Raw genomic sequence first — 25410 nt, forward strand, 5'->3', positions numbered from 1 at the left:
TAGACCCAAGGTAACTGGGCAAGTGAAAAGGAGATGTAGGAAACATGTACTTGTATGAGGAAGCTAAAAAAAGCTTAGCATAGGGCAAAAGCCTTGATTCTGCCTGTTTACAGTGGTCACCCTTTATCTGAGGGGGATATTTTTCCAAGACTACCCAGTGGATGCCTGAACCTATGGATAGTACGGAACCCTATGTATCCTGTTTTTCATCTGATAACCAGCTGCTAAGTGAGTGGTGGGCAGGTATACAGCACAGTTACACCAAGCAAAGGGATGATTCGCCTCCCGGGTGGGACAGTGCACGATTTCATCACACTATTTAAAACAGCATGTAGTTTAAAACTTATGAATTGTTTGTCTCTGGAATTGTCCGTTTAATATTTTCAGACCACTATTGACCATGGATAACTGAAACCTCAGAAAGCCAAACTTCGTACCTAAGCTAGAACTCTTGCAGAATGTGAGAACAGCTGAATTCTTTGGAGGCGGCAGGTGGGCACAGGATCCATCTTAACTAAGAATAAAGCCAGTTGTGATTCACAGGATTGTTTAGTTACCTTTCATATTACTGGTCATGCCTCAATCTTCTATTTTGAGATTTTCATGAGTCTTGCTTGAACTAGGCTTTTTTATGAATGCCATTGAAAATTTTGGAGGACTGTAGGCATACTTTTTAAATTATTTATTTATTTTTGAGACAGAGTTTCACTCTTGTTGCCCAGGCTGGAGTGCAATGGCACAATCTCAGCTCACTGTAACCTCTGCCTCCTGGGTTCAAGCAATTCTTCTGCTTCAGCCTCCTGAGTAGCTGGGAGTACAGGCGCCCACCACCGTGCCCAACTAACTTTTGTATTTTTAGTAGATAGGTTCACCATGTTGGTCAGGCTGGTCTTGAACTCCTGACCTCAGGTGATCTGCCCACCTTGGCCTCCCAAAGTGCTGGGATTACAGGCATGAACCACCGCGCCTGGCCTAAATTCTTTCTTTTTAATTGACATATGATAATAGTGCATATTTCTAGGATACATAGTGATATTTTGCTTTTTTATTTTTATTTTTTTAATGAAGTAGAGATGAGGTCTCACTGTGTTTCCCAGGATGGTCTCAAACCCTGGCCTTAAATAGTCCTCTTGTCTTGGCCTCACAAAGTTCTGGAATTATAGGCATGAGACACCACACCCAGCTCATAGTGATATTTCAGTAAATAGATACAGTGTGTAATGACCAGATCTGGTAATTAGCGTATCTATCACCTCAGACATTTATCACTCCTTTGTGTTAGGAACATTCAAAATCCTTTCTTCCAGCCATTTGAAAATATAAATAAATTCCTCTTCAATAATGCTTGGTCATATATCAGTTCCTATTTTTGTGTTTTTGTTTTTTCCCTCCTCCTAGCCCTTTTCTTAATGTTTAGGAGCCCCTTGTTATATTTGTTACTGATATTTCTCCCCACTTGTCATTTGAGTTAACCTTTTGCCAATATTAAAGTGTTACACTTATTTATGATCAAATTTACAGTGTGCTCTACCTAGTTTCACTTTCCCTATATTGCTTAGAAAGGCCTTACCCACTAAATATTCTCATTTTCTTTTAAGAAGTTTGTCTTTTAAAAAAAACCAAATAATATCTGCCATTTTAAAGATATATGGCCAGCCAGTTATTTTCTTTGAGAATAGAATTTTTATGTATGTGTGTGAAATGTGTTGTAACATTTAGAAGAGTGTACAAAAGTATGTAGCCAGTAAAATAAGAATAAAACGTCACACATCCACTACTCATATTAAGAAATAGAACATCTCATCCACATGTCCATAACTGCTAACTAGACCTTTGTTTTGATAATCCTCTTGCCTTTCTCTGCAGGTTTACTCCCAATATATCCATTTCTATCTGAGCCACATGTTGTTTAGTTACGAAACATGGAATAGCAAGCCCAAGCCTCACCATGTGAGGAAAGAGCAGTTTGCACTGTTAGGGGGAAGCCCTTAGAAGAGAAGCTGAACAGAATCTGCCTTTAGCTTCCCTGAGAGTTTCCAAGAGACTCTGGAGAAATCACTGGGCAGAGTCACAAATGAACCTTGAAAACTCAGGACCCAACATCTATGGAGTGTTTAGCTGGATCCAATTATATGGACCAGCGCGGATTTCCAGCAGAGGAGTAATCAGAGGACTGCTCTTCATTTGGCCTACCTCCAGCTCCCAGGAGCAGGTCAGAGTGGGACACTCCCATGGGGTGAAATGAGATCAGCTGAACTTCTTTCCTTGAGGGGAGAGCAGGAGCTTCATCATCACTTGGGCAAAACCAGCCAAGTCCAGATAAGATGTGGGGACTGAGCCAAACTCCCCAAGTAGCATTGTATACTCAGGTTACAAAGAAAATGTACAATACTATATGAATTTGTGTATGTATGTGTAATTAATTCTTGTTTTATGTGGTAATTGTGTTCTTTTATTTATTTATTTATTTTGAGAAAGAGTCTTGCTCTTGTCGCCCAGGCTGGAGTGCAATGTTGCAATCTCACTGTAACCTCCACTTCCTGGGTTCAAGTGATTCTCCTGCCTCAGCCTCCCAAGTAGCTAGAATTACAGGCACCAGCACCACACCCAGCTAATTTTTAAAATATTTTTATTAGAGACGGGGTTTCACTATGTTGGACAGGCTGGTTTTAAACTCCTGACCTCAAGTGATCCACTCTCTTCGGCCTCCCTAAGTGCTGGGATTACAGACGTGAAACACCACACCCGGCCGCTAGTTGTATTCTGTGAAGTTTACATGAACACCAAGTTAGCAATTACCGAACCTCTGTTCCTAGAGGAATTACAGGGTGGGGTTCCTCTGAGCCTCTGGTTATAACATTTTTATCAGTGGATCAATACATAACCTTGTTTTATGTGTATTTCTGCTAAAAAATATATATATATATTGTTGATTCATTAACATTGAACTCAAGGCCAGCAACACTATAACTCAATGCCTGATACATCTGTTTTCTCTGTAAGGCTCATCTCAGCCTTGTGGTGCTGAGGAACACTAGACAGCATTTCAGCACTACACTTGGGAGCCATTTAAAATAGCGAAATCACCAAAAAACAGCATAAAAAGGTGAAAACATGGCACTAAATAGACCATGAAAAGGACACTTGTTTACAAAATGAGAGCTGAAACAAGAAGGCAGAGCACTGCTTTGTTGGACCTGAGCTGCGAGCATGGTTATCAAGCCACTCAACTTTTATACTGCTCTGCCTGTTTCAGTTGCTCACTGGAAAGACTGAAAGCACTGCAAGTATTGATGTGTTCTTTTGTCACCTGAGCTGAAGTGCAGTGGCTTAATCTCAGCTCACTGCAACCTCTGCCTCCTGGACTTAGGCAGTCCTCCCCGCTCAGTCTCTAACTTCACTAGCAATTTTTTATAGATAGGAGGTCTTACTATATCGCCCTGGTTGGTCTCAACTCCTGGGCTCAAGTAGTCTTCCTGCCTTGGCTTTCCAAAGTGCTGGGGTTTTAAGTGTGAGCCACCATGCCCAGCCTTGATAGGTCCTTTTTTTTTTTTTGAGACAGAGTTTTGCTCTGTCACCCAGGCTGGAGCACAGTGTCACCATCTCGGCTCACTGCAGCCTCCACCTCCTGGGATCAAGCAGTTCTTTTGCCTCAGCTTCCCAAGTACTTGGGATTACAGGCTCCCACCACCATGCCCAGCTAATTGTTTTGTATTTTTACTAGAGACAGGGTTTCAGCATATTTGCCAAGCTGGTTTCAAACTCCTGACCTCAAGTGATCCACTTGCCTTTGCAGACTTCCCCCTTGCTGTTCTAGTTCTCATGAGATCTGGGTGTTTGAAAGTGTGTGGCACTTCCCCCTTCGTGCTCGCGTGTGGCTCGCTCTCTCTCTCTCTCACACCTCTCTTCATAAATTACTCAGTCTCGGTAATTTTTTATATTTTGGGGAAGGTATTTTTGTATGTTGGGAAGGTATGATTCTGTCCTTTGTATTAGTGTGAAAATGGACTAATACAGAAAATTGGTGCCAAGAAAGAGGGGCATTGCTGTACAGATACCCTTTCAGTGGGGCATTGCTGTACAGCGGCCCTTTTAGCCTGGCAACTCCTATTCTTTGCTGGCAAGATTTTCTTGAATTACTCTGTTGATTATTTCCTCCCTTCCATTTTCTCACTTTGAGGATATTGAAACTTCTAGAGTAGGGTTCCATTTTTCTTCTCTTTTATGTTCTGAAAATGTGGAAGCGACTTTGGAACTGGGTAACAGGCAGAGGTTGGAACAGTTTGGAAAGCTCAGAAGAAGACAGGACGATGAGGGACTTGTTGAATAGTTTTAACCAAAATGCTGATAGTGATATATAGACAAGGTGGTCTCACATAGAGATGAAGAACTTACTGGGAACTGGAGCAGAGGTCACTCTTGCTATGCTTTAGCAAAGAGACTGGCAGATTGTGCCCCTGCTCTAGGGATCAGTGGAACTTAGAACTTGAGAAAGATGATTTAAGATATCTGGCAGAGGAAATTTCTAAGCAGCAAAGCATTCAAGACACAGCTTGTGCAAAAGTAATTGCAGGTAATTAAAAAAAAAAAAAAAAAAAAAGACATGGTTGCTCCTAACAGCATGCAGCCATATGCAGTCACTAAGAGATGGTCTGAAATTGTAATTTATGTTTAAAAGGGAAGTAGAGCATAAAAGTTTGAAAATTTTTCAGCCGGAACCTGTAACAGAAAAGAAAAATCAATTTTCTGGGGAGAAATTTTAAGCCAGCTGCAGAAATTTGCGTAAGAGGAGCCTAATATTACTTATGGGCCAGGCCCAGGGCTCTGCTATTCTGTGCAGCCTCGGGAGTTGGCACCCTGCATCCCAGCTGCTTCAGCTCCAGCCATGGCTAAAAGGGGCTAAGATACATCTTGGGCCATTGTTTCAGAGGGTGCAAGCCCCAAGCCTTGGCAGCTTCCCTGTGGTGTTGGGCCTATGGGTGCACAGAAGGCAAAAGTTAAGAACCTCCACCTAGATTTCAAGATTGTATGGAAATGCCTGGACGTCTAGGCAGAATGCTGCAAGGGTGGAGCCTTCATAGAAAATCTCTTCTAGGGCAGTGTGGTGGGGAATTGTGGGGTTGGAGACCCCACACAGAGTCCCCAGTAGGGCACTGCCTAGTGGAGTTGTGAGAAGAGGGACCCTCATCTTCCATACCCGAGAATGGATAGATCACTGACAGCTTGCACCATGTACCTGGAAAAGCTGCAGGTGCTCAACTATAGGCACTCAACGCCATTCCATGAAAGCAGCCGCAGGGGCAGAAATGCCCAAAGCCTTAGGAGTGCACCCATTGCATCAGTGTGCCCTGGATGTGAGACATGGAGTCAAAGGAGATTATTTTGGAGCTTTAATGACTGCCCTGCTGAGTTTCAGACTTGCACAGGTCCTGTAGCTCCTTTGTTTTGGCCAATTTCTTCCTTTTGGAATAGGAGCATTTACCCAATGCCTGTACCCCCATTGTATCTTGGAAGTAACTAACTTGTTTTTTGATTTTACAGACTCATAGCCAGAAGGAACTTGCCTTGTGTCAGATCAGACTTTGGACTTGGACTTTTGAGTTAATGCTGGAATGAATTAAGACTTTGGGGAACTGTTGGGAAGGCATGATTCTGTTTTGAAATGTGAGGAGGACATGAGATTTGGAATGGGAAATGGGCAGAATTATACGGTTTGACTTTATGTTCCCACCCACATTTCATCTTGAGTTGTAATCTCCATGTGCTGAGGGAGGAGCCTGGTGGGCAGTGACTGAATCATGGGGACGGACTTCCCCCTTGCATTTCTGGTGATAGTGAGAGATCTGCTTGTGTGAAAGTGTGTGGCACTTCCCTCTTCACGCTCTTTCCTGCTCCACCATTGTGAAGAAGGTGCTTGCTTCCCCTTCACCTTCTGTCATGATTATAAGTTTCATGAGGACTCCCAGTCATGCTTCCTGTTAAGCCTGCAGAACTGTGTCAATTAAACCTCTTTTCTTTATAAATTACCCAGTCTCAGGTAGTTTTTAATAGCAGTGTGAAAACAAACTAATACAGTATATTTATACATGTAAATAGACAAAGCATGTACAGTTTATCTAAGGTGTTTAGGATGGTAACTGGGGTAGTTAATAGAAGAGAATGGTAATATTCCATTATTTGATCTGGGTGTTCATTACACAGGATGTGTTCATTTCATAAAACCCAAGCTGTGCTGTTTCTGATTTCTTCTTTGCATGTTATGCTTCAGTAAACAGCGTAAAACAAACAATGCTTTGGCCTCAGGAGCTGGGTGATGACCACCCTTCCCCTAAGTGGGTCTCTTTGAGTGTCACTGCCCAATGTGGTGTTATGGCCCTCATCTGCTTCATGGCTTTTCATCCTGGAGGTTCTTCCTTCACTGTCTTCCTGTTGATTTTCATTGCATCTCACGTTAGATCTTGATTCCTAAATTCCATCTACCTGTTTTTAATCCAACTCTTACTCTTCTAGTGGTGGACGCTTTTGTAGTTTCTAGAGAAAAAAGGTGTTTAATACATGGGAAGTGGTTTTTTTCTAGAACTTAACATAATCTGAAAATGTTCTACTGCCCTCACACTTGAATGATAACTTTCCTAGGTATAAAATCTTAAATTGGAAATTCTCACCTTCAGATAACATTTGTGCATTACCTTCTAGAGTCCAGTGTTCCTATCAGAAGTATCAGATTCTTGGTCTTTGTGTGTAACCCATTCTTTCCCCTCTCCACTCCCCCTCTCCTGGAAGCTAGTAGAATCTCCCTTTGAGGGCCTGTTCTTCTGACATGTGATTGGTAGAGATCTCTTTTTATTCATTGTATTGAGTACTCTCTGGACCCTTTGAGCCTGGCAACTCCTTTTCTCTGTTCTGGGAAGTTTTCTTGAATTACTCTGTTGATTATTTCCTCCTTTCCATTTTTCTCACTTTGAGGATATTGAAGCTTCTAGAGTAGGGTTCCAGTTTTCTTCCCTTTTATGTTCTATTTTCTGTCCCTTTCTCTCTCCTCCTCTCCTCTTCTTCTTTCTGTTTTTGGAAATGATTTACTTACGTAATCCCTCTGTTTTCAATAAAATACGCGCTTTATTCTGTTGTCAGTGATGCCTTGAGTTCCTAGGAGTCAGAGACCCTCTTTAATATACAAACTTGTACTTTCCACTTGAAGTGCAGTGTAATGTTGAAGAGGCAACTTAGAAATTTAACTGCTTCTCAAAGACCTTTTATCCATCTTCTATCCTTCAGCAGTTCTCCACCCTGACTATGGTTTCAGCAATACCTGATGCTGCCAGTCCCAGACATTTTGTTGAATTTGCTTTGTAAATTGGATTGTTTCTTAGGTTTCACCTTTGCCCATACTAGGATTCAGCTCTTTCCAGTCTCCTAATCCAGTTACCTCTAATTCTGCTTTTCAGCATTCAAAATTTTATTCCTCTTATTTCTTTTATTCTCTTTATTTTTGTGAAATTGTCTTTTATTTCAATTCCATTACAAAATTTTAAGAGTTTAAGAAAGCAACAAAATTAGATCTTACCTTAAGACTATTCTAGGCTAGGTGTGGTGACTCACCTCTGTAATCTCAGTACTTTGGGAGGCCTAGGCGGGCGGGCTTACTTTAGGCCAGGAGTTCAAGACCAGCCTGGGCAACATAGTGAAACCCCATCTCTAGTAAAAATACAAAAAATAGCCAGGTGTAATGGTGCACACCTGTAGCCTCAGCCACTTGGGTGGCTGAGACATGAGAATCACTTAAACCAGGGAGGCGGAGGCTGCAGTGATCCTAGATCGCCTCACTGTACTCCAGCTGGGGTGACAGAATGAGACTCTTTCTTCAATGAAAAAAACTATTCTAGACCTTATTTTCACAAAATTATGACTCAGTCTCTCAAATGCCATTGTCCAGTGCAGCACTGTCCAATGCTGTAGCCACTAGCCACATGGGCACTTGAAATATGGCCAGTGCAATTGAGGAACTACATTTTTAGTTTAATTTTAATAGATTACATTTAAATAGTGACATGTGCCTAGTGGCTACTGTATCAGACAGCATACTTCTAGTACCAGTGAATTAAGGAGTTGGAATGTAATTTCTAGTCAGTCTACCACGAGGAAAATTTTTTCTGTTTCCTTCTTCTGATTTATATATTCCTTTATATCAGTATGGAGTCGTGGATTCTTGTGTTATTCAGTGAGTTATAATCTATCACTTTTTTTTTTTTGACACGCAGTCTCACTCTGTCACCAGGCTGGAGTGCAGTGGTACCATCTTCACTCACTGCAACCTTTGCCTCCCGGGTTCAAGAGATTCTTCTGCCTTAGCCTCCTGAGCAGCTGGGACTACAGGCATATGCCACCATACCCAGCTAATTTTTGTATTTTTAGTAGAGACGGTGTTTCACCATGTTGGCCAGGATGGTCTCAATCTCTTGACCTCATGATCCACCCCCCTCGGCCTCCCAAAGTGCTGGGATTACAGACGTGAGCCACCACGCCTGGCCAGTCTATTACGTTTTTTTTTTTTAAGTTGGGGTTTCACCATGTTGGTCAGGCTGGTCTTGATCGCCTGACTGTAAGACTGGTGGAAATTGGACGAGTGGCTGTTAACCAAATCCTGCTTCATCCCTTCGTCCGAGTCTCACTCGAGGCACCAGCCAACTGACCTGTCCCCCTTACTTTGCCCCTACTCAGCAAGAAGTAGTCAGGAAGAGCGGCGCCCTCTATCTATCACCAAAAGGTCGGAACGTAAGGCTGGTTGCCTTGCCGGGAGCATGGACCCACCCCCTCCCCACCCCGTTGCCAGGAGCTCGGACGCTCCCCCATCCCTCGCCGGGAACTCGGAGGCTCCCCCCGCCTCGCGGGGAGTTCGGACACACCCCCTTCCCTCGCTGGGAGCTCAGACGCTCCCCTCTCCCTCTCCGGGAGCTCGGACACACCCCTTTCCCTCGCTGGGAGCTCGGACACACCCCCTTCCCTCTCTGGGAGCTCGGACACGCCCCCCCTCCCTTGCGAGGAGCTCGGACATGCTCCCTTCCCTCTCCGGGAGCTCGGACACACCCCCTTCCCTTGCAGGGAGCTTGGACACACCCCCTCCCTCACAGGGAGCTCGGATACACCCCCCTCCCTTGCTGGGAGCTCGGACACAGCCCCCCTTCACTGGGAGCCCAGAAAAAGGTCCCGCCAGGACCTACCTGATACCATTTTGTCCCATCTGGGCCCCACTCCCTGCCATTTTGTACCATCCGGGCCTGACTCCCCACCATTTTGTCCCATCCAGGCCCCACTCACCTTGAGCACAACCAAACTAACTCCTTCACTCCCTATAAAACCCCACGTCTAAGAGTAGTCCGCGCGACTTCTCCGGCCTCTCCTGTTGGACCTCAGAACCTTGTCCGGGAGCCTGAATAAATTCCTTCGCATCAGATCTTCTTGTGCTGGCCTCAGTTTCTTCTCTTTAAACTCGGTGAGAACAAACCTTACACTGACCTCAGGTGATCCACCAGCCTTGACCTCCAAAGTGCTTGGATTACAGGCGTGAGCCACCACGCCCAGCGGGTTTTTTACTTTTATTATTAATCTTGATGCTCAAATTGTCCCACATTTGGCTGGTGAAACCACTTTAGGGTTTTTCTGTGTACTTTTGATATGTCCCCATCATTCTAACTCAGTCATTTCTGGATGATTCATTTTAGAACTGGATATATTACAGGCTCATGTATTTGCTCTGCCCAACCCATAGAGTCCTTCATTTCTGTGAGGAGCCCTGGTTTCTCTTAGTGAAGGATGCCGTTGAGATTTGCTTGGTGCTTGCTTGGTGTACTTATTGTATCACTGCTTCTAGGCCCTGTCACCTGAAAAGGCATTTTAATTGCTAATGGCTATTACACTGGACAGTACAGATGTAAAATATTACTGTCCTTGCGAAAAAGGAAAAAATTGTGTTACTAGAATTTAGGAATTCAGAGGCCCACTTGCCTGTCTTTACACAGTTGGTATTTAGCCTTCTGAGCAGGATGCAACTAGCTGGTGTTGGAGCTCTGTATAGAAGGAGCCCTGCTGCTAGAAGGATACTGACCTCTTGCCATTTTTTCTCTCCCTCTGAGGCCTCCCATTGGTAAACCAGAAGCAAGCTGCCAAGGGAGTCTGAATAATTGAGTTGGCAGATTCTAGACCATGGTTTCTGAACCTTGGCATCGTAGACATTTTAGGCCAGGGGACTGTCCTGTGCTTTGTAGGATGTTTAGTAACAGTCCTAGCCTCCACAAAATTGATGCCAGTAGCCCTCCCTGTCCTGCTAATTGTTAGAACTGAGAGTGTCTCCATACATTGCTGAGTGACCCCAAGGGGGCAAAATGGCCCCTGGTTGAGAACTATTTCCTAGAACCAGCAGAGGAGAGTGTGGAAGGGTGGGCTTGGAGCTGAGAAATGGTAGTAATAACTAACCACCACCCAACTTTACATCAGATGTTCTTGAAATGTAGAGGAAGGGCAAAGGAATTAATGTTTATGGACCTGTGATGATCCTGTAATGTAGAGAGATTATCCTTTTTCTTTTTTTCCCTTTTTCATTGTTGAGGAAAGCAAAGATCAGGTAAGCAGTATCTTTATAGTCAGGCAAGATTCAAATCCTGGTAAAGTTTATATTTGTTTACATGGTCTTAAAGTATGTTCTTGAATGTTCTGGTTTGATGTTATTGCTATACTATTTTTACATGGGTGAACTGTTCTTTGTGTTACATTTCAGTCATTCTTGATGCATTGTTAACATGGATGCATTTTCTAGATGGTGTCCTGCTAGTGTCATACTGCTGAGAATCATGGCTAGACATTGTAAGTGGAGGAAAGAAATGAATATTTATATTAAAGTCAGTGTTAAAAAAACTTTTAAATTTTGTTTTGTATACATTGGTTTATTTGAGATTCGCTTCGAACTGTGTAAGCACTATCCATTTTCCTCATTTTGTCTTTATGCTTAGTCCCTTCCTTCTTTCTTTTGCATATTATCATATATCACTCTCGGATAAAGACATCCTCTCTCAGAGAAAGTCTCCCAAAGATCAGGTCATCCTAACCAACTGTTTACTATACCTTTTAGCTTGCATGTCTCATGATCACCTCAAACGAAACATGTCTAAAATCAGACTTGCATGCCTCCTAAACCAAACATAAACCACGCCTCTTTTCCCTCAGTGCTAGAGTCTTCACTATTTTGTATTAGTTATTCCTAGTCCTATCCAGTTTTATGTTTGTTGTAGGTCCCTTTATTTTAAAATCCATGAAGAAACTGGAGCAGACATAAAGAAATATAATTTAACAGTTGAAGGTAGGATTTCAGAGGACTTGCTAACATTTTAAATTGGTTAGCCTACAAAACAGGGGAAAGTGACTTAATTCTTGTGTGTGGTGAGTTTTTGAGACTGGATTTAGAATAACTGCTCTATATGTAGAGAATATTAGAACAAAAGGATGTGAAGTTATATTTCAGTGTTTTAGAGTGGACTTCAGGGACTGCTTGGTATGAAGAGTTGTGTCGGGGTGAGCCTGTTGTACTTCCCCAACTAGACACAAGTCATCCTTTATCATTTGTATATGTTTGGCTGTGTTTCTGTAAATCTCTGTCTCTTAGTCTTCATATTGTTTTAAATGCTTATTTACTTATCCTTATTCCCCATTTAGGCTCTAAGCATTAAGTGGGTACTGCAGGTGCTCAAAAATTTTGGTTGCTAGAAATAGTAATGTTAAGTCAATGAGAAATGGTCTTAAAATATAGATCCAAGCCAGATCTTTTCCGACCTCAATACAAAGAGCTGTCATGTGCCTTACTTGACTGGGAATCTATCACAAATACATGTGCAGACATTTCTAGTTTAGATATTTTAAAAAAACACATTTAGCAAGCAGTATTTTTTCAGCTCCCTCCTTATACATCTTGTGATACATTAAGGATTTCCACTTTTCCTTTTTCTCAAACAATTACAGAAAGTCATTATAAGAGTGTTTAGCTCAGACACAGTGGCTCACACTTGTAATCCCAGCACTTTGGGAGGCTGAAGCGGGTGGATCACAAGGTCAGGAGTTCAAGACCAGCCTGGCCAACATGGTGAAACCCCATCTCTACTAAAAATACAAAAATTAGCTGGGCATGGTGGCGCACACCTGTAATCCCAGCTACTCGGGAGGCTGAGGTAGGAGAATCACTTGTCCCCAGGAGGCGGAGGTTGCAGTGAGCCAAGATCATGCCACTACACTCCAGCCTGGGCAAGAGAGCAAGACTTCGTCTCAAAAAAAAAAAAAAAAGTGTTTAAACAGTAGACCAAGAAGTCCCAAGCCAGTGGGGAGGGGCATTAACTGTGTTTCCCCTTTTCATGATTTGAAATGACATTATTCTCTTACATGTAGTGTGTTTTTCCAGAGGCCACCTATTGCCGTGCGTACATTATTAGCCAAATATATGATGAGAAGGCTTTCTAAACAGCTCTGAGACCCTGTTATCAGTGCCCACTGGCACACAGTCTTTGCATTGCCTGTAAGTTTTGCCTGTCATTTTCAAAAAGTTGAGAAAACACTGCTTTAGAGTAAGAATTTAACATAGTGACTTTAGGTAGAGATTTGTTTGGTGATCAACCTCTGAAGATAATTATCTGTAAGCCCCTGCCCTAAGAGTGATTCCTTAACCTCAGAATTTCATTCCAGAGAAGTTATGTAATTGGTAGAATCTTCTTAGAAAATAAAAAGTCGAGGGAAAAACAATAAAACAAGTCATTAAATATATATCTCCATATCATAATAAATAAGAAGTTCTGAAGGCATCTACTTCTGGGAAAAAAAGGATTGTTATCAAAAGATATGCTTCAGTAGGCAACCCTTTATCTTAATCACTGGTTTGCCACTGAATGGCTCTGTGCCTTTGGAGCAAGTTACTTAGTGCCTGTGTGCCTCCATTTATTCATCTGTAAAAGAATCAGCATTTAAGTGACCAAATCTTTAGCAGATTAAAAATCATTACCTTCCTTTAAAAGGGCTTGTCTATTTTTGGAAAGTTGGAGTCTAAACCAAGCTCTCTCTGCCTCGCTCCCACAGGCCTGCCTGCAGAATTTTCGAAACAGAGCAGTTTCTACCTAGTAGTGTGCATTGTTTAAAGCAACTAAACTGAATTGCACGTGTACATGGAAATACTGGTTTTGTGTATGTGTGTCTGTCTCTGTGTGTGTGTGTGTGTGTGTGTGTCTGTGTGATTTTTTCTAAATAGACATGAGATCTCGCTATGTTGCCCAGGCTGGTCTTGAACTCCTGGGCTCAAGCAATCCTCCTGCCTCAGCCTCCCAAAGTGTTGAGATGACAGACGTGAGCCACCTCACCTGGCCTTATTTTTGGATTTTACATATAAAATTTTTATCACAAGACCATGGCTGACAGGGGATTCATTTCTTAAAAACCTTTTTCCCATTATTCACATTATTACATGTTAAAACTTGCAACCTAGTTTTCCTGGGCTGCTGTTGCCACCTGGTGGCTTACTCCTAGAGGTATTAGGTGCAACATTTTTACCTACTTAATTTTTTTTTTTCTGCTATAGAAAACAGTACTTGTTGTTCAGGGCCTTCTTCCCCCACCCCTACTTTCATTATTCAGTAATTCTTACATCCACAAGGCTAGGAGGTAGAGGTTGCAGTGAGCCAAGATTGTACCACTGCACTCCAGCCTGGGTGACAGTGGGATTCCGTCTCAAAAAAAAGACTGGGCTGGGTGTGGTGGCTCACACCTGTAACCCCAGTACTTTGGGAGGCCAAGGTGGGCAGATCATGAAGTCAGGAGTTTCAGACCAGCCTGGCCAACAAAGTGAAACCCCACCTCTACTAAAAAAATATAAAAAATTAGCTGGGCGTGATAGCTGGCGCCTGTAATCCCAGGTACTTGGGAGAGTGAAGCAGGAAAATTGCTTGAACCCAGAAGGTGGAGGTTGCAGTGAGTGGAGATCGGGCCACTGCACTCCAGCCTGGGAAACAGTGCGAGACTCCATCTCAAAAAAAAAAATCTGTTATAGACACACATTTATCCCCACTGCCTTTCTCTTCTTTTTGTGCTCTTATCTAATTACTCTAGGAAAACGTCCCCTTCTCTTTTCATTTACTTCATTCATTCAACAGATGTTATTGAATCCCCACATTGTCCCAGGCACTCTTGATCCACCTCCTCTTCCTTCATTTTATGAGTCAGAAAATAGCTCTAATCATGGCTGAGTATAATAGTAGATTGAGTAATATAGAAGCTTCTCTATTTCCAGATAAGAGGCTCTGAAAGGCTGTTCCTAAACTCACTCTGAGCAAGTCCATTGTTGCTAAGATAAGTTTCTGTTTTCAGAACAGGGATGCATTTCTACAAACAAATAAGAATGTAGATCAGTTCTTTAAAATCAAGCAAACCAATCAGTTATTTTAAAGTGGACCAAGTTCTATTATACTGAAAACTTTAGAAATGAATTAAACTTTCCTCTTTCATAAAGTTCATAAAGAACTCTTTAAATTCAGTCTTTCAGCCATTTTTCCATTCACTTTGTTGGGCAGATTTGAACCAGCTTTAAATCATCTATAGCTACAAAAGAAGTTTTATCACACTTTCCATCTACCTCATGACTTTATGAAGATTGACAAAGTAATATATGTAAGTCATTAGGTACATAATTAAAAATGAAGGAACTTGCTATTAAACCACTAGAGAAATGGCAATAATTTTTATTCACTGCTGTATCCTTAGCAAATATTTTTGTTCACTGCTGTATCTTGGCATATAATAGATAATAAATAACAAAAGGATGGGTGGATGCTTTTTATTGTTATATATTACAGAAATTGCAGAATTCCACCTGAAAAAAATAGTAGAAAAGCCAATTTCCAGTATAGAAAGTATAGTTTTAAATGTTTTAAATGTTGAATGAATTTATCAGTTTCAAGTAAGACTACTGTGTGAAGAGTACACGTATTGGAAAACCTACTTACTGAGCTTCCCAGTTCTCTTGCTTCTGGATCTTGCTCTCCCACTTTTTCATTTCTCTTTCTCTGCTGTGGAATCTCTTTAGCTGTAGGTTTTCTCTTGAAGAGTATGTTTGTATGGGTCTCGATACCCTATTTCTCTCTCCTTTTGAGTCTCTCCCTTAAACACATGGCATAGGTTTTTAAAAATGCACATACAGAGTTATATGTATATTTAATAGATCTTTTTATTCTCTTCCTATTTCTAAAATTAAGGAGAGCTCTTAAAAAAAAAAGCAGGCAGACCCTTACGTTTCTTTTTATTTTGGCAAGGGACGATTTATATTTCCTCTGTGATTCTTAAGTAGAATGTGAAAAAGCTCTTCACTCCTGATCTAGGCTCCCAGTTTATGACGCATTATAAACTTTGTCTTAGATTTCCTTCCTCCAGCAGTTTTACTTCTGGAAGTATCCTTTGACCAGTTTCTTTAAGCAAAATAATTCTGGCTACTTCTGCTTTTCACTGAGTTACTTATACTATAGTTCATCCTTTTTTTTTTTTGGAGACGAAGTCTCGCTGTGTCACCCAGGCTGGAGCACAATGGCTCGATTTTTGGCTCACTGCAACCTCTACCTCCCGGGTTCAAGTGATTCTGCCTCAGCCTCTTGAGTAACTGGGATTACAGTCACCCACCACCACACCCAGCTAATTTTTGTATCTTTAGTAGAGATGAGGTTTCACAATGTGGGCCAGGCTGGTCTTGAGGTCTTGAACTCCTGACCTTAGGTGATCATCCCACCTCAGCCTCCCAAAGTGTAGGATCACAGGCGTGAGCCACCATGCCCAGCCTAGTTCATCTTTTTACTTGTTTTTGTGTTCATCTGAGATCCTCTTCTAAGGGTTGTACAGTTTTTCAGCTGCTTAAATACAGTTTCTTCTTGGAGATTGTCTTTATCATTTAATAGTATTGTTCTCTGTGCAGTTCTCAGTATCAAAATTATTAGCCTGTATGGTACACACGCTTTTTTAAAAAAAGTCACACTTGGAGAGATGCTTGGGCCTTGAAGAGAAAATATATAGACATTTCACAGAAGTAGAAAAGAGGGGCTGAGGCAGATACATCATGGGGTCAAGAGATCAAGACCATCTGGCCAACATGATGAAACGCCGTCTCTACTAAAAATACAAAACTTAGCTGGGAGTGATGGCATGTGCCTGTAGTTCCAGCTGCTCAGGAGGCTGAGACAGGAGAATCACTTGAACCCAGGAGGCAGAGGAGGTAGCAGTGAGCCTAGATCGCACCACTGCACTCCAGCCGGGCAACAGAGCGAGACTCCATCTTAAAAAAAAAAAAAAGAACAAAAAGAGGATCTCCCTCCCCCAAGCCCCCCAAATCACTTGGTAGCTAGAAGTCAAAATTGGTTGTCAATGGCAAGTGCTATAAAATCCCAGGCCTTCAAATTCCAGATGGGGTTGACTTCCTGTTGTATTTTTTTTTTTCCGTTTTTCTTGAGGGTAACTTGCCCTTTGTTGACCTTTCTTTCCCATCAACACTCTATTCCCTAGCTAAAAATTAATTCTATTAAAAAGTAAAAGATACACCAACCTGAGATTTTCTCCTTTAAAAAGCTGTAAACAAATATTTAAAATCTCTTTTATTATTATTTTTTTAATAAGAAAGAAAAGACTACATATTATTTCAGTGGCTTTTAAAAATGTGTTCCCACTAGAGGGCATCCTTTTCTCCTATTTTAGTTCATAGCTTTCATTTGTTTTACAGAACTGTTAAATACAAGATAATGCTGAGAATAGGAATGTGTTCAGATATAACTTTTTCAGATAGGTGATTGTCAGATATACACCATTTTTTTCATATAAGTTTTACCTGTGACATGTCAAAAACTGGGTTAAACTATATTTCCTAGCATTTTCATTTCTCTTGCTGGGTGAACTTGATTGGATGGGGGATTACAAATATAACACTCACTGTAACCTTATGATATAGCTTGTTCAGGTTACCATTTTACAAACTAGTGATTTCTCAACTTCTTTATGACACAGTATGACTAAGCTAGATTATTCAGTGATGGGTTGCACATGTTATTATTTGGTTAACTCAAGTTTTTGCAGAATATATGTAGCATAAGGTAAATGAATCCTAAATATTTTTTAATGTAATGGATCTCAGTGCTATCTAGACAACTAGTGGCTATTCAGCTTTGCCTCTCAAGGCATTATTTTATTTTACAATATTTGAACTGTTGTTTCTGTTATAATACTTCTCAGAACTTTGATTTTTTTTTTTTTTTTTTTTTTTTTTTTTGAGATGGAGTCTCGCTCTGTCACCCAGGCTGGAGTGCAGTGGTGCTATCTCGGCTCACTGCAACCTCTGCCTCCTGGGTTCAAGCAATTCTCCTGCCTCAGCCTCCTGAGTAGCTGGGATTACAGGGGCCTGCCACCACACCTGGCTGATTTTTATATTTTTAATAGAGATGAGGTTTTAACCATGTTGACCAGGCTGGTCTTGAACTCCTGACCTCAGGTGATCTGTTTGCCTTGGCCTCCCAAAGTACTGGAATTACAGGCATAAGCCACTGTGCCTGGCCAGAACTTTCATTTTGAATCTTAAATACAATGCACTGATATCTCATCAGAAGTAACTTCATTCTTCTTGTGAAGGAATTTATAATTTTACATATGCTGTGTATCTGTTCTGTTTCAGATTTCTCTGACTTCCTGATACCAGGTAGAATCACTACTGTTAACCAAGGGACTGCAGCAAAGAGCTAACTTATTTCCTCCCATAGGAACTTTAGATTACCTGTGGTCGACAGTAGTGGAGCAGGTTTTGTTAGTCTGTGTCATAAAATGACACAAATTCTGAGAGATATGCTTAGGAGGGCCTCTGTATTGAGTAAGAGTCATTCTAAGGGGGACAATGGGCTACTATGGAGAAACTGAAAAAAACAGTGCTTCTGTGCTTTTATTTAGACACTTAGGTGGTATGGAATGAATGTTCTATAAAATTAAATATTAACTTTAACAAGTTTATGACAATAGAAGGAATTAAAGGGCAGAGCTGTTGTAAACAAAACAACGAGAAAGGATGATAGCAGGCTGTATGGAAAAACTGTGTGTTCTAAAACATTTTTACTTCCCCCGACTTCTTCTTCTTCTTCTTTTTTTTTTTTTTTTTTTTTGTAACAAAGTCTCCCTCTGTTACCCAGGCTGGAGTGCAGTAGCTTGATCTTGGCTCACAGCAACCTCCACCTCCTGGGTTCAAGTGATTCTCCTGCTTCAGCGTCCTGAGTAGCTGAAACCACAGGAGCATGCCACCACATCTGGCTAATTTTTTGTATTTTTAGTAGAGACAGGGTTTCACCATGTTAGCCAGGATGGTCTCGATCTCCTGACTTCGTAATTCGCCTGCTTCGGCCTCCCAAAGTGCTGGGATTACAGGCATGAGCCACCACACCCTGCCTCGACTCATTCATAGTACACTAATCACCAAAAAAAAACCTCTGTAGCAGCATGCCTGCCACATAGATTATTATTAATAAAGTGAATCTTATGTTGTAAGAAACCCTGCTGTAAACTTACCTAATGTTTGACTTGAATGTGTGTGTGTGTGTGTATTTGAAATACTGACCTTGAATCATAAAAGGCCTTTCAATGTTATAGTTAACAGAACTCTAGCTGGGTTTAAGTGAAGCCTGAGACTACCACCTCCCATCCCTTATGTCAACCATTTAGGTAGCTTTGAATGAAATCACAAGCGTAGACTGAGCAAGGGCTAAGTATCAGCATCTTTTTACTGAAAGATAAACTGTTTGGCAGTATCACCATGCACAGATGCCTTAAGCTTTGTTCGTCTATACTTGCCAGTAGGCATCCCCACCCCAGAAAGAAAAGGCAAGCCACACACCAAAAAGTTTAGAGCTGGATTTACCTTCCTGGCACCTAAATTCACACTACAGTTGTTTGTCAATACTATTATACCATCATATTAAACTTTTATTTGTGAACCTAAAAAGGTATCTCCCCCCATTAGTTATTTTAGTGTTATGCTTAAAGCATTGTCATGCATGGAAACTGTGTTTTGTTTTGTTTTTATTTGAGATAGGGTCTCACTCTGGCACCCAGGCTGGAGCGCAGTGGCCCAATCTCGGCTCACTGCAGCCTCAACCTCCTACACTCAAGCAGTCCTTTCCTCCTCAGCCTGGGTAGCAGGGACTGCAGGCACTCAGCACCACACCTTGGCTAATTTTTGTATTTTTTTGTAGAGACAAGGTTTCTTCATGTTTTCCAGGCTGGTCTCAAATGCCTACATTCAAACTATCTGTCCCCCTTGGTCTCCCAAAGTGTCGAGTTTGATTACAGGCCTGAGCCACTGCATCTGGCGTGGAAGCTATTAATACTTTCTTTGCCCACACTACCTTCACTGCTTTATTTTTCTCTGTAGCACTTATCTTCACCATCCTCTACAACATTTTTTCTATTTTTTTGGAGTCAGGGTTTGCTCTGTCTCCAGGCTACAGTGCAGTTGCATGATCATAGCTCACAGCAGCCTTGACCTCTGGGCTGAAGCAATTCTCCCACCACAGCCTCCTGAGTAGCTGGGACTACAGGCATGCTCCACCACACTTAGCCAACTTTTGTTTTTATGCTTGTCTTTACTCACTAACTGTTAGTTTCTTGGGAGCAGGGCTTTGTTTTGTTCATTGCTGTATCCCCAGCACCTAGAACACATTACATATTAGTTAATCAGTATTTACTGAATTTGCTGAAAAATTGCTGCCATGATGCCATTGTTTGGCTCTCATTGTAAGTTGATCAGGGAGTCTTGGTACAGCTTTGGAGATCTCAGGATCTTGAAAGATATTTTGAAAACTAATTTAAAAAGTTGTGTATATTATCGTGATTAAATTCTATTCTAAGAAAGTGATAAAATAATCTTACTACATCTGAATGAAACAATGTTGCCACATTAAAATTTAGGACTTTCATGTCTTTTTTTCTCATTTGATTCTCGTAGCAAACTTCATAGATGAAGAAAAATTGAGCAGAGAACATTAAGTTATTTGTCTAAGTACTCATTGTTAATGGCTAAGTAATAACAGGGAATCCCATGTTTGTTTTTTTTTAAATAAAAACATATTCATTCAACAAACATTAAGAATCTACAACCTAGGCTGGGCTTAGTGGCTCATGCCTGTAATCCTAGTACTTTGGGAGGCTGACGCAGGCAGATTGCTTGAGTCCAGGAGTTTGAGACCAGCCTGGGCAACATGGTGAAACTCCATCGCTACAAAAAAATATAAACATTATGCGGGCATGATGGTGCACACCGGTAGTCCCAGCTACTCAGGAGGCTGAGATAGAAGGATTGCTTAAACCTGGGAGATCCAGGCCTTAGTGACCCAAGACTGTGCAACTAGACTCCAGCCAGGGTGACTTTGAGACCTTGTCTCAAAAAGAAATCTACAGTCGGCCAAAACTATGCTGGTTTTCCAGTTTTCCACCATGAATTGACAGCCCAAAGGTTATTGTAAACAATTCCAGCTTTGCTTTCTATTTTTGTTTTTTGTTTGTTTGTTTGGAAGGAAGGAAGGAATGAAAGGACTTTTAAAAATAAAATATTGGTTGGATATATGAGAATTTTTGTAAAATAAATGCAAAAGAGAAGAATAGATCCAAGATCCTCTTGGCCAGATGTAAAAAGTTACCTTTCAAGATCTCTAAAAGCTCCACACATTCATCTCCTCATTTCTTTACCCCCCAGAGGAAGCTGCTGACCAAAATTTTATCATTCCCTCATTTTCCTTTTATAGTTCTACTACATGTTTGATTTTGATTTCCTAAACTAGATACTGGTTTTCAACTTTATACTATATGTATTCTTTGAGACTTCCTTTCACTCATCTGAGACAGATATTCTTACCTGTTGCTGTGATTCATTCTTTTTCTAGTTCATTCTGTGAATATTGAAACTGTTGAGCCTTTTTAAAATTCAGTTACAAAAACTGCCGTCAACGTTCTTCCACATTCTCTAGGTACACACAGACAAAATATTCCCCAGGGAATGTATTTAAGAGTGAAATTATAGTATCATTGGAAGTATATGTGTTTAACTTGACTAAAATACGAACAAATTTTTCAAAGTGGTGCTGATACATACGCCTACCAGCAGAGTATAAGCACTTCCTCTGCCCTTTATCTTCACTAGCATTTGATATCATGAAACTTGTAGTTTCTCACAGATGTTAGTCACGAACTTCTTTGATGACTAACGAGATTGAGCATCTTTTCATATGTTTACTGGCCATTTATGTTTGTTGTTCTTTGATTGCCCTTTGACAGGTTTCTCCGTTTTTCTATTGAGTGTTCATTATTTACTTACTGATATGTAAGAGTTTATGATGCATTCTGAATAACAAACTTTTGTCTGTCATGTATGCTGTACATATCGCCAGTTTCTGACCCTTGTATTTTCAATTATTGTAGGCTGTTAGAAGATGAAGAAGTCTTAATAAAGTTGAATTTATCTGTTTATATTTGGGGGGTGGGGGGGAGAGAGAGAGAGTGTGCGCGCACGTCTTTGAGAGAAAGGTTTAAGAAATTGTTTTCTACTTTGAGCTCATAAAAATAGTCTGTATTGTCTTCTAGAGACATTTTTTATTGTTCTTTCGAATCTGCCTTTAAAACATCTGGAATTGATTTTCTGTGTATATGGGATATGGGGAAGAGATCTAATTCTGTTTTCCCCACATATAGATAATCACCTATTCAGCACCATTTGTTTTCCATTCCCTTCTTTTCTCAGTGTTCTTTAGTGATTGCTATGGGCTTTCCATTCTATTCCATAGGCCAGTTTGTCTCTACACTGGTGCCATTCCATCTTGTTATTATAGCTTTATTATTTGTTATTGTGTTATTTATTATTTATTAGTGTAGCTCTTGATATGTAAAACAAGTCCCTCTCTCTTGTTTTTCTTGGGAGCATCTTGACTGTCCTTGGCCCTTTTTGTAACTTGCATCAAAATTTGCGTCAGCTTATCATGTCCCACAAAAAAATTCTGTTTAAATTTTGGTTATAATTGTATTGAATCCACCAATCAATTGACATTTTGTTATGAACGTCAATTATTTAGGGTCTTTGAATACATTTTTACTAATTTGCTTCATAAAGGGCTGCCTATCTTTGGTTAGATTTATTTAGAAGCACTTTTTAAAAATGCTGTTGCAAGTGGCGTATTTTTTTTTATTTTGGTAAAATATACATAGCATGAAATTTGTTTTAACCCCTTTTAGGTGTATAATTCAGTAGCATTAAGTATATTCACATTCTTGCAACCATCACCATTGTCCATCTCCAGAATTCTACCATTATCCAAAACTTGAAAATTCTGTATCTACTAAACCCTAACTCCCCATTCTCCCTTTCCTCCAGTTTCTGGTAACCACTGTTCTACTTTCTTTCTCTTTGATTTTGACACATCTAGATGAAATCATAAATGACTTTTTTTTCCTGAGATGGAGTCCCGCTCTGTCACCCAGGCTGGAGTGCAGTGGTGCGATCTCGACTCACTGCAACTTCTGCCTCCCAGGTTCAAATGATTCTCTTGCCTCAGCCTCCTGAGTAGCTGGGATTACGATCACACACCACCATGTCCAACTAATTTTTTTGTAATAAATGACATATTTTTAATAATATGTTTTTCTGTCTGTTTTGCAATGAAGAAAGACAATCAATACTTTATTTAAATAGTCTCTAACAGTCTTGCTTACTACTTAATTCTAATAACTTAGCTGTATTTGAGTTTTCAACATAAGCAAGCATATCACATGTGAATAAAATTTCCTACTATGAAACTCATCCACTGAATTTTAAATTTTAACTTTTTTTTTTGAGACAGAGTCTTTCACCCAGGCTGTCACCCAGGTGAGTCTGTCACCCAGGCTGGAGTGCAGTGGCACAATCTCAGCTCACTGCAACCTCCACCTCCTGAGTTCAGGTGATTCTTCTGCCTCAGGCTCCCAAGTAGCTGGGATTACAAGCACCTGCCACCACGCCCAGCTAATTTTTGTATTTTTAGTAAGATGGAATTTCACCATGTTGCCAGGGTGGTCTTGAACTCCTGACCTCAGGTGATCTGCCCACCTCGGCCTCCCAAAGTGCTGGGATTACAGGCATGAGCCACTGCACCCAGCAAATTTTAACTTTTTTTTTTTTTTTAAACAAATAGAGATGATGAGATCTCTCTATGTTGCCTCAGCTGATCTCAAACTCCTGGTCTCAAGCAGCCCGCTTGTCTCAGTCTCCCAAAGTGCTGGGATTATAGGTGTGAACTGTGGTACCCAGCCCTGTTCAAACTTCTTTCTTTCCTTTCTTTATTATTATTTTTTTATTTTTTCAAACAGGGTCTTGTTACCCAAGCTGGAGTGCAGTAGTGTGATCGTGGCTTACTGCAGCCTTGAGCTCCTGGCCTCAAGCATTCTTCCCACCTCAGCCTCCCAAGCAAGCAGTTGGGGCTACAGGCACAGGCCACAAGTGGCCCAGCTAATTTTTTTTTTTTTTTTTTTTTTTTTTGAGACGGAGTTTCGCTCTTGTTACCCAGGCTGGAGTGCAATGGTGCGATCTCGGCTCACCGCAACCTCCACCTCCTGGGTTCAGGCAATTCTCCTGCCTCAGCCTCCTGAGTAGCTGGGATTACAGGCACGCGCCACCACCAGCTAATTTTTAAATTTTTTTGTGGACAGGGTCTCTCTCTGTTCAAGACCTAGGCTGGTCTTGAACTCTGGGCCTCAAGCCATCCCCCTGTCTTACCTTCCCAGAGTGCTTGGGATTACAGTTGGTAACCACCATACTCAGCTGTTTCTCTTAACAGGTCAAGAATTATTTGATACCAAATTCTGATATGAACTCAATGACTGATTCTGCTGCTCCTGCTAGTTCTTTCTGATGGTGCTTTGTTTTTTTGTTTGCATTTTATGATATAAATTATGAACTTATTCCTTGGATGTTTATTTATGCCAGATGTTTGGTGGCAATTCTAATTTAAGACTACTTAAAATTCTTGACCCAAGTTCTTTGGAACCATTGGTAGAATTTGGGCTATAAACCCATGAGGACTGGTTTGTGGTTATGGCTTTTTGTTATTTTGTGCCCCCAGGGCAGGGGGCCTTCACTAGGGTAATTTTTGTAATCCCCTAGGGAGGATTTCTATCCCACCCAGGCATTGAGAGTATATTAGAGTCTTGGTTTTATGAGGAATCTTCTATCAATTACCCCACCTTCAGTAGGCCTTTGTCCTGTGATGTTGTGGAACTTAATTAAGCTCAGATTTTTACCTGCTTGACAAATATCCTCATGGTGAAAAGCCCTCTTCAGTGCTTCCAGTTACCATTTCCTCTTACTCTTGGTTTTTACCTTCTTGCTGACTTATCAAGGCATTTTTTTGGGGGAGGGGTGTTACATTGTATCAAGTCATTTTACTTTATTTTATTTTATTTATCTTTTAAAGACAGAGTTTCACCATGTTGGCCAGGCTGGTCTTGAACTCCTGACCTCAGGTGATCCGCCTGCCTCGGCCTCCCAAAGTGCTGAGATTACAGGCGTGAGCCACCGTGCCCGGCCCTATTTATATATTTTTTATTGTGAGACAGAGTCTCTGTCACCCAGGCTGGAGTGTAGTGACGTGATCTCGGCTCGCTGCAACCTCCACCTCCTGAGTTCAAGCAATTCTCAGCCTCCTGAGTAGTTGGGATTATAGGCGCCTGCCACCACACCTGGCTAACTTACCCATTTTTAGTAGAGACGGGGTTCCACCATGTTGGCCAGGCTGGTCTCAAACTCCTGACCTCAAGTGATCCACCTGCCTTGGCCTCCCAAAGTGCTGGAATTACAGGCATGAGCCACCGCACCCGGCCTGTATCAGTCATTTTAAATTATTTTCATTTGGAGTATATATCAGAGTAATGAATTCACCACATGGCTGAAAATTCCCATATCATTTTACTCTGTCATTTCTAGTCATTTTGGAGAGGATATATGAGGTTAAATGAGCACCTGAAACATTTATAAAAATGAAATCAAGAGTGGCTTTTTATAACTGCTAACTAAAGATATTTCTTTTTTTATAGGTGTCAGCTGTGATGCATGTTTAAAAGGAAATTTTCGAGGTCGCAGATATAAGTGTTTAATTTGCTACGATTACGATCTTTGTGCATCTTGTTATGAAAGTGGTGCAACAACAACAAGGCATACAACTGACCACCCAATGCAGTGCATATTAACAAGGGTAGATTTTGGTAAGTAATGAAAAATTTAGTGAATTACCTTATTTAGAATTTTATGTATGGGTGAAGAAGTAAAGGCAAAGTGTTCTAAAACTCCCCAGCAGCAAACCATGA

At 41.0% G+C, this 25410-nt stretch overlaps 1 protein-coding gene across 2 annotated transcripts in view; it reads left to right on the forward strand.

Annotated features, from left to right (window-relative positions):
- The window catches only part of KCMF1 (potassium channel modulatory factor 1), an 85219-nt gene that overhangs the window by 29569 nt on the left and 30240 nt on the right, over positions 1-25410 (forward strand). The window contains exons 1-2 of one of the 2 annotated variants that reach the window (XM_012438988.1): positions 10830-10857; positions 25141-25308. In XM_012438988.1, coding sequence (XP_012294411.1) covers positions 10845-10857; positions 25141-25308 — 181 coding nt within the window. In that variant the 5' untranslated portion in view covers positions 10830-10844. Of the gene's footprint in view, positions 1-10829; positions 10858-25140; positions 25309-25410 lie in introns of those variants that run through there. The other variant, XM_012438989.3, reaches the window with a different exon arrangement.

The sequence above is a fragment of the Aotus nancymaae genome, unplaced genomic scaffold (genome assembly GCF_030222135.1).
Source record: "Aotus nancymaae isolate 86718 unplaced genomic scaffold, 86718_ANA_hifiasm-v0.15.2.pri h1tg000017l, whole genome shotgun sequence".
NCBI classification, from domain to species: Eukaryota; Metazoa; Chordata; class Mammalia; order Primates; family Aotidae; genus Aotus; species Aotus nancymaae.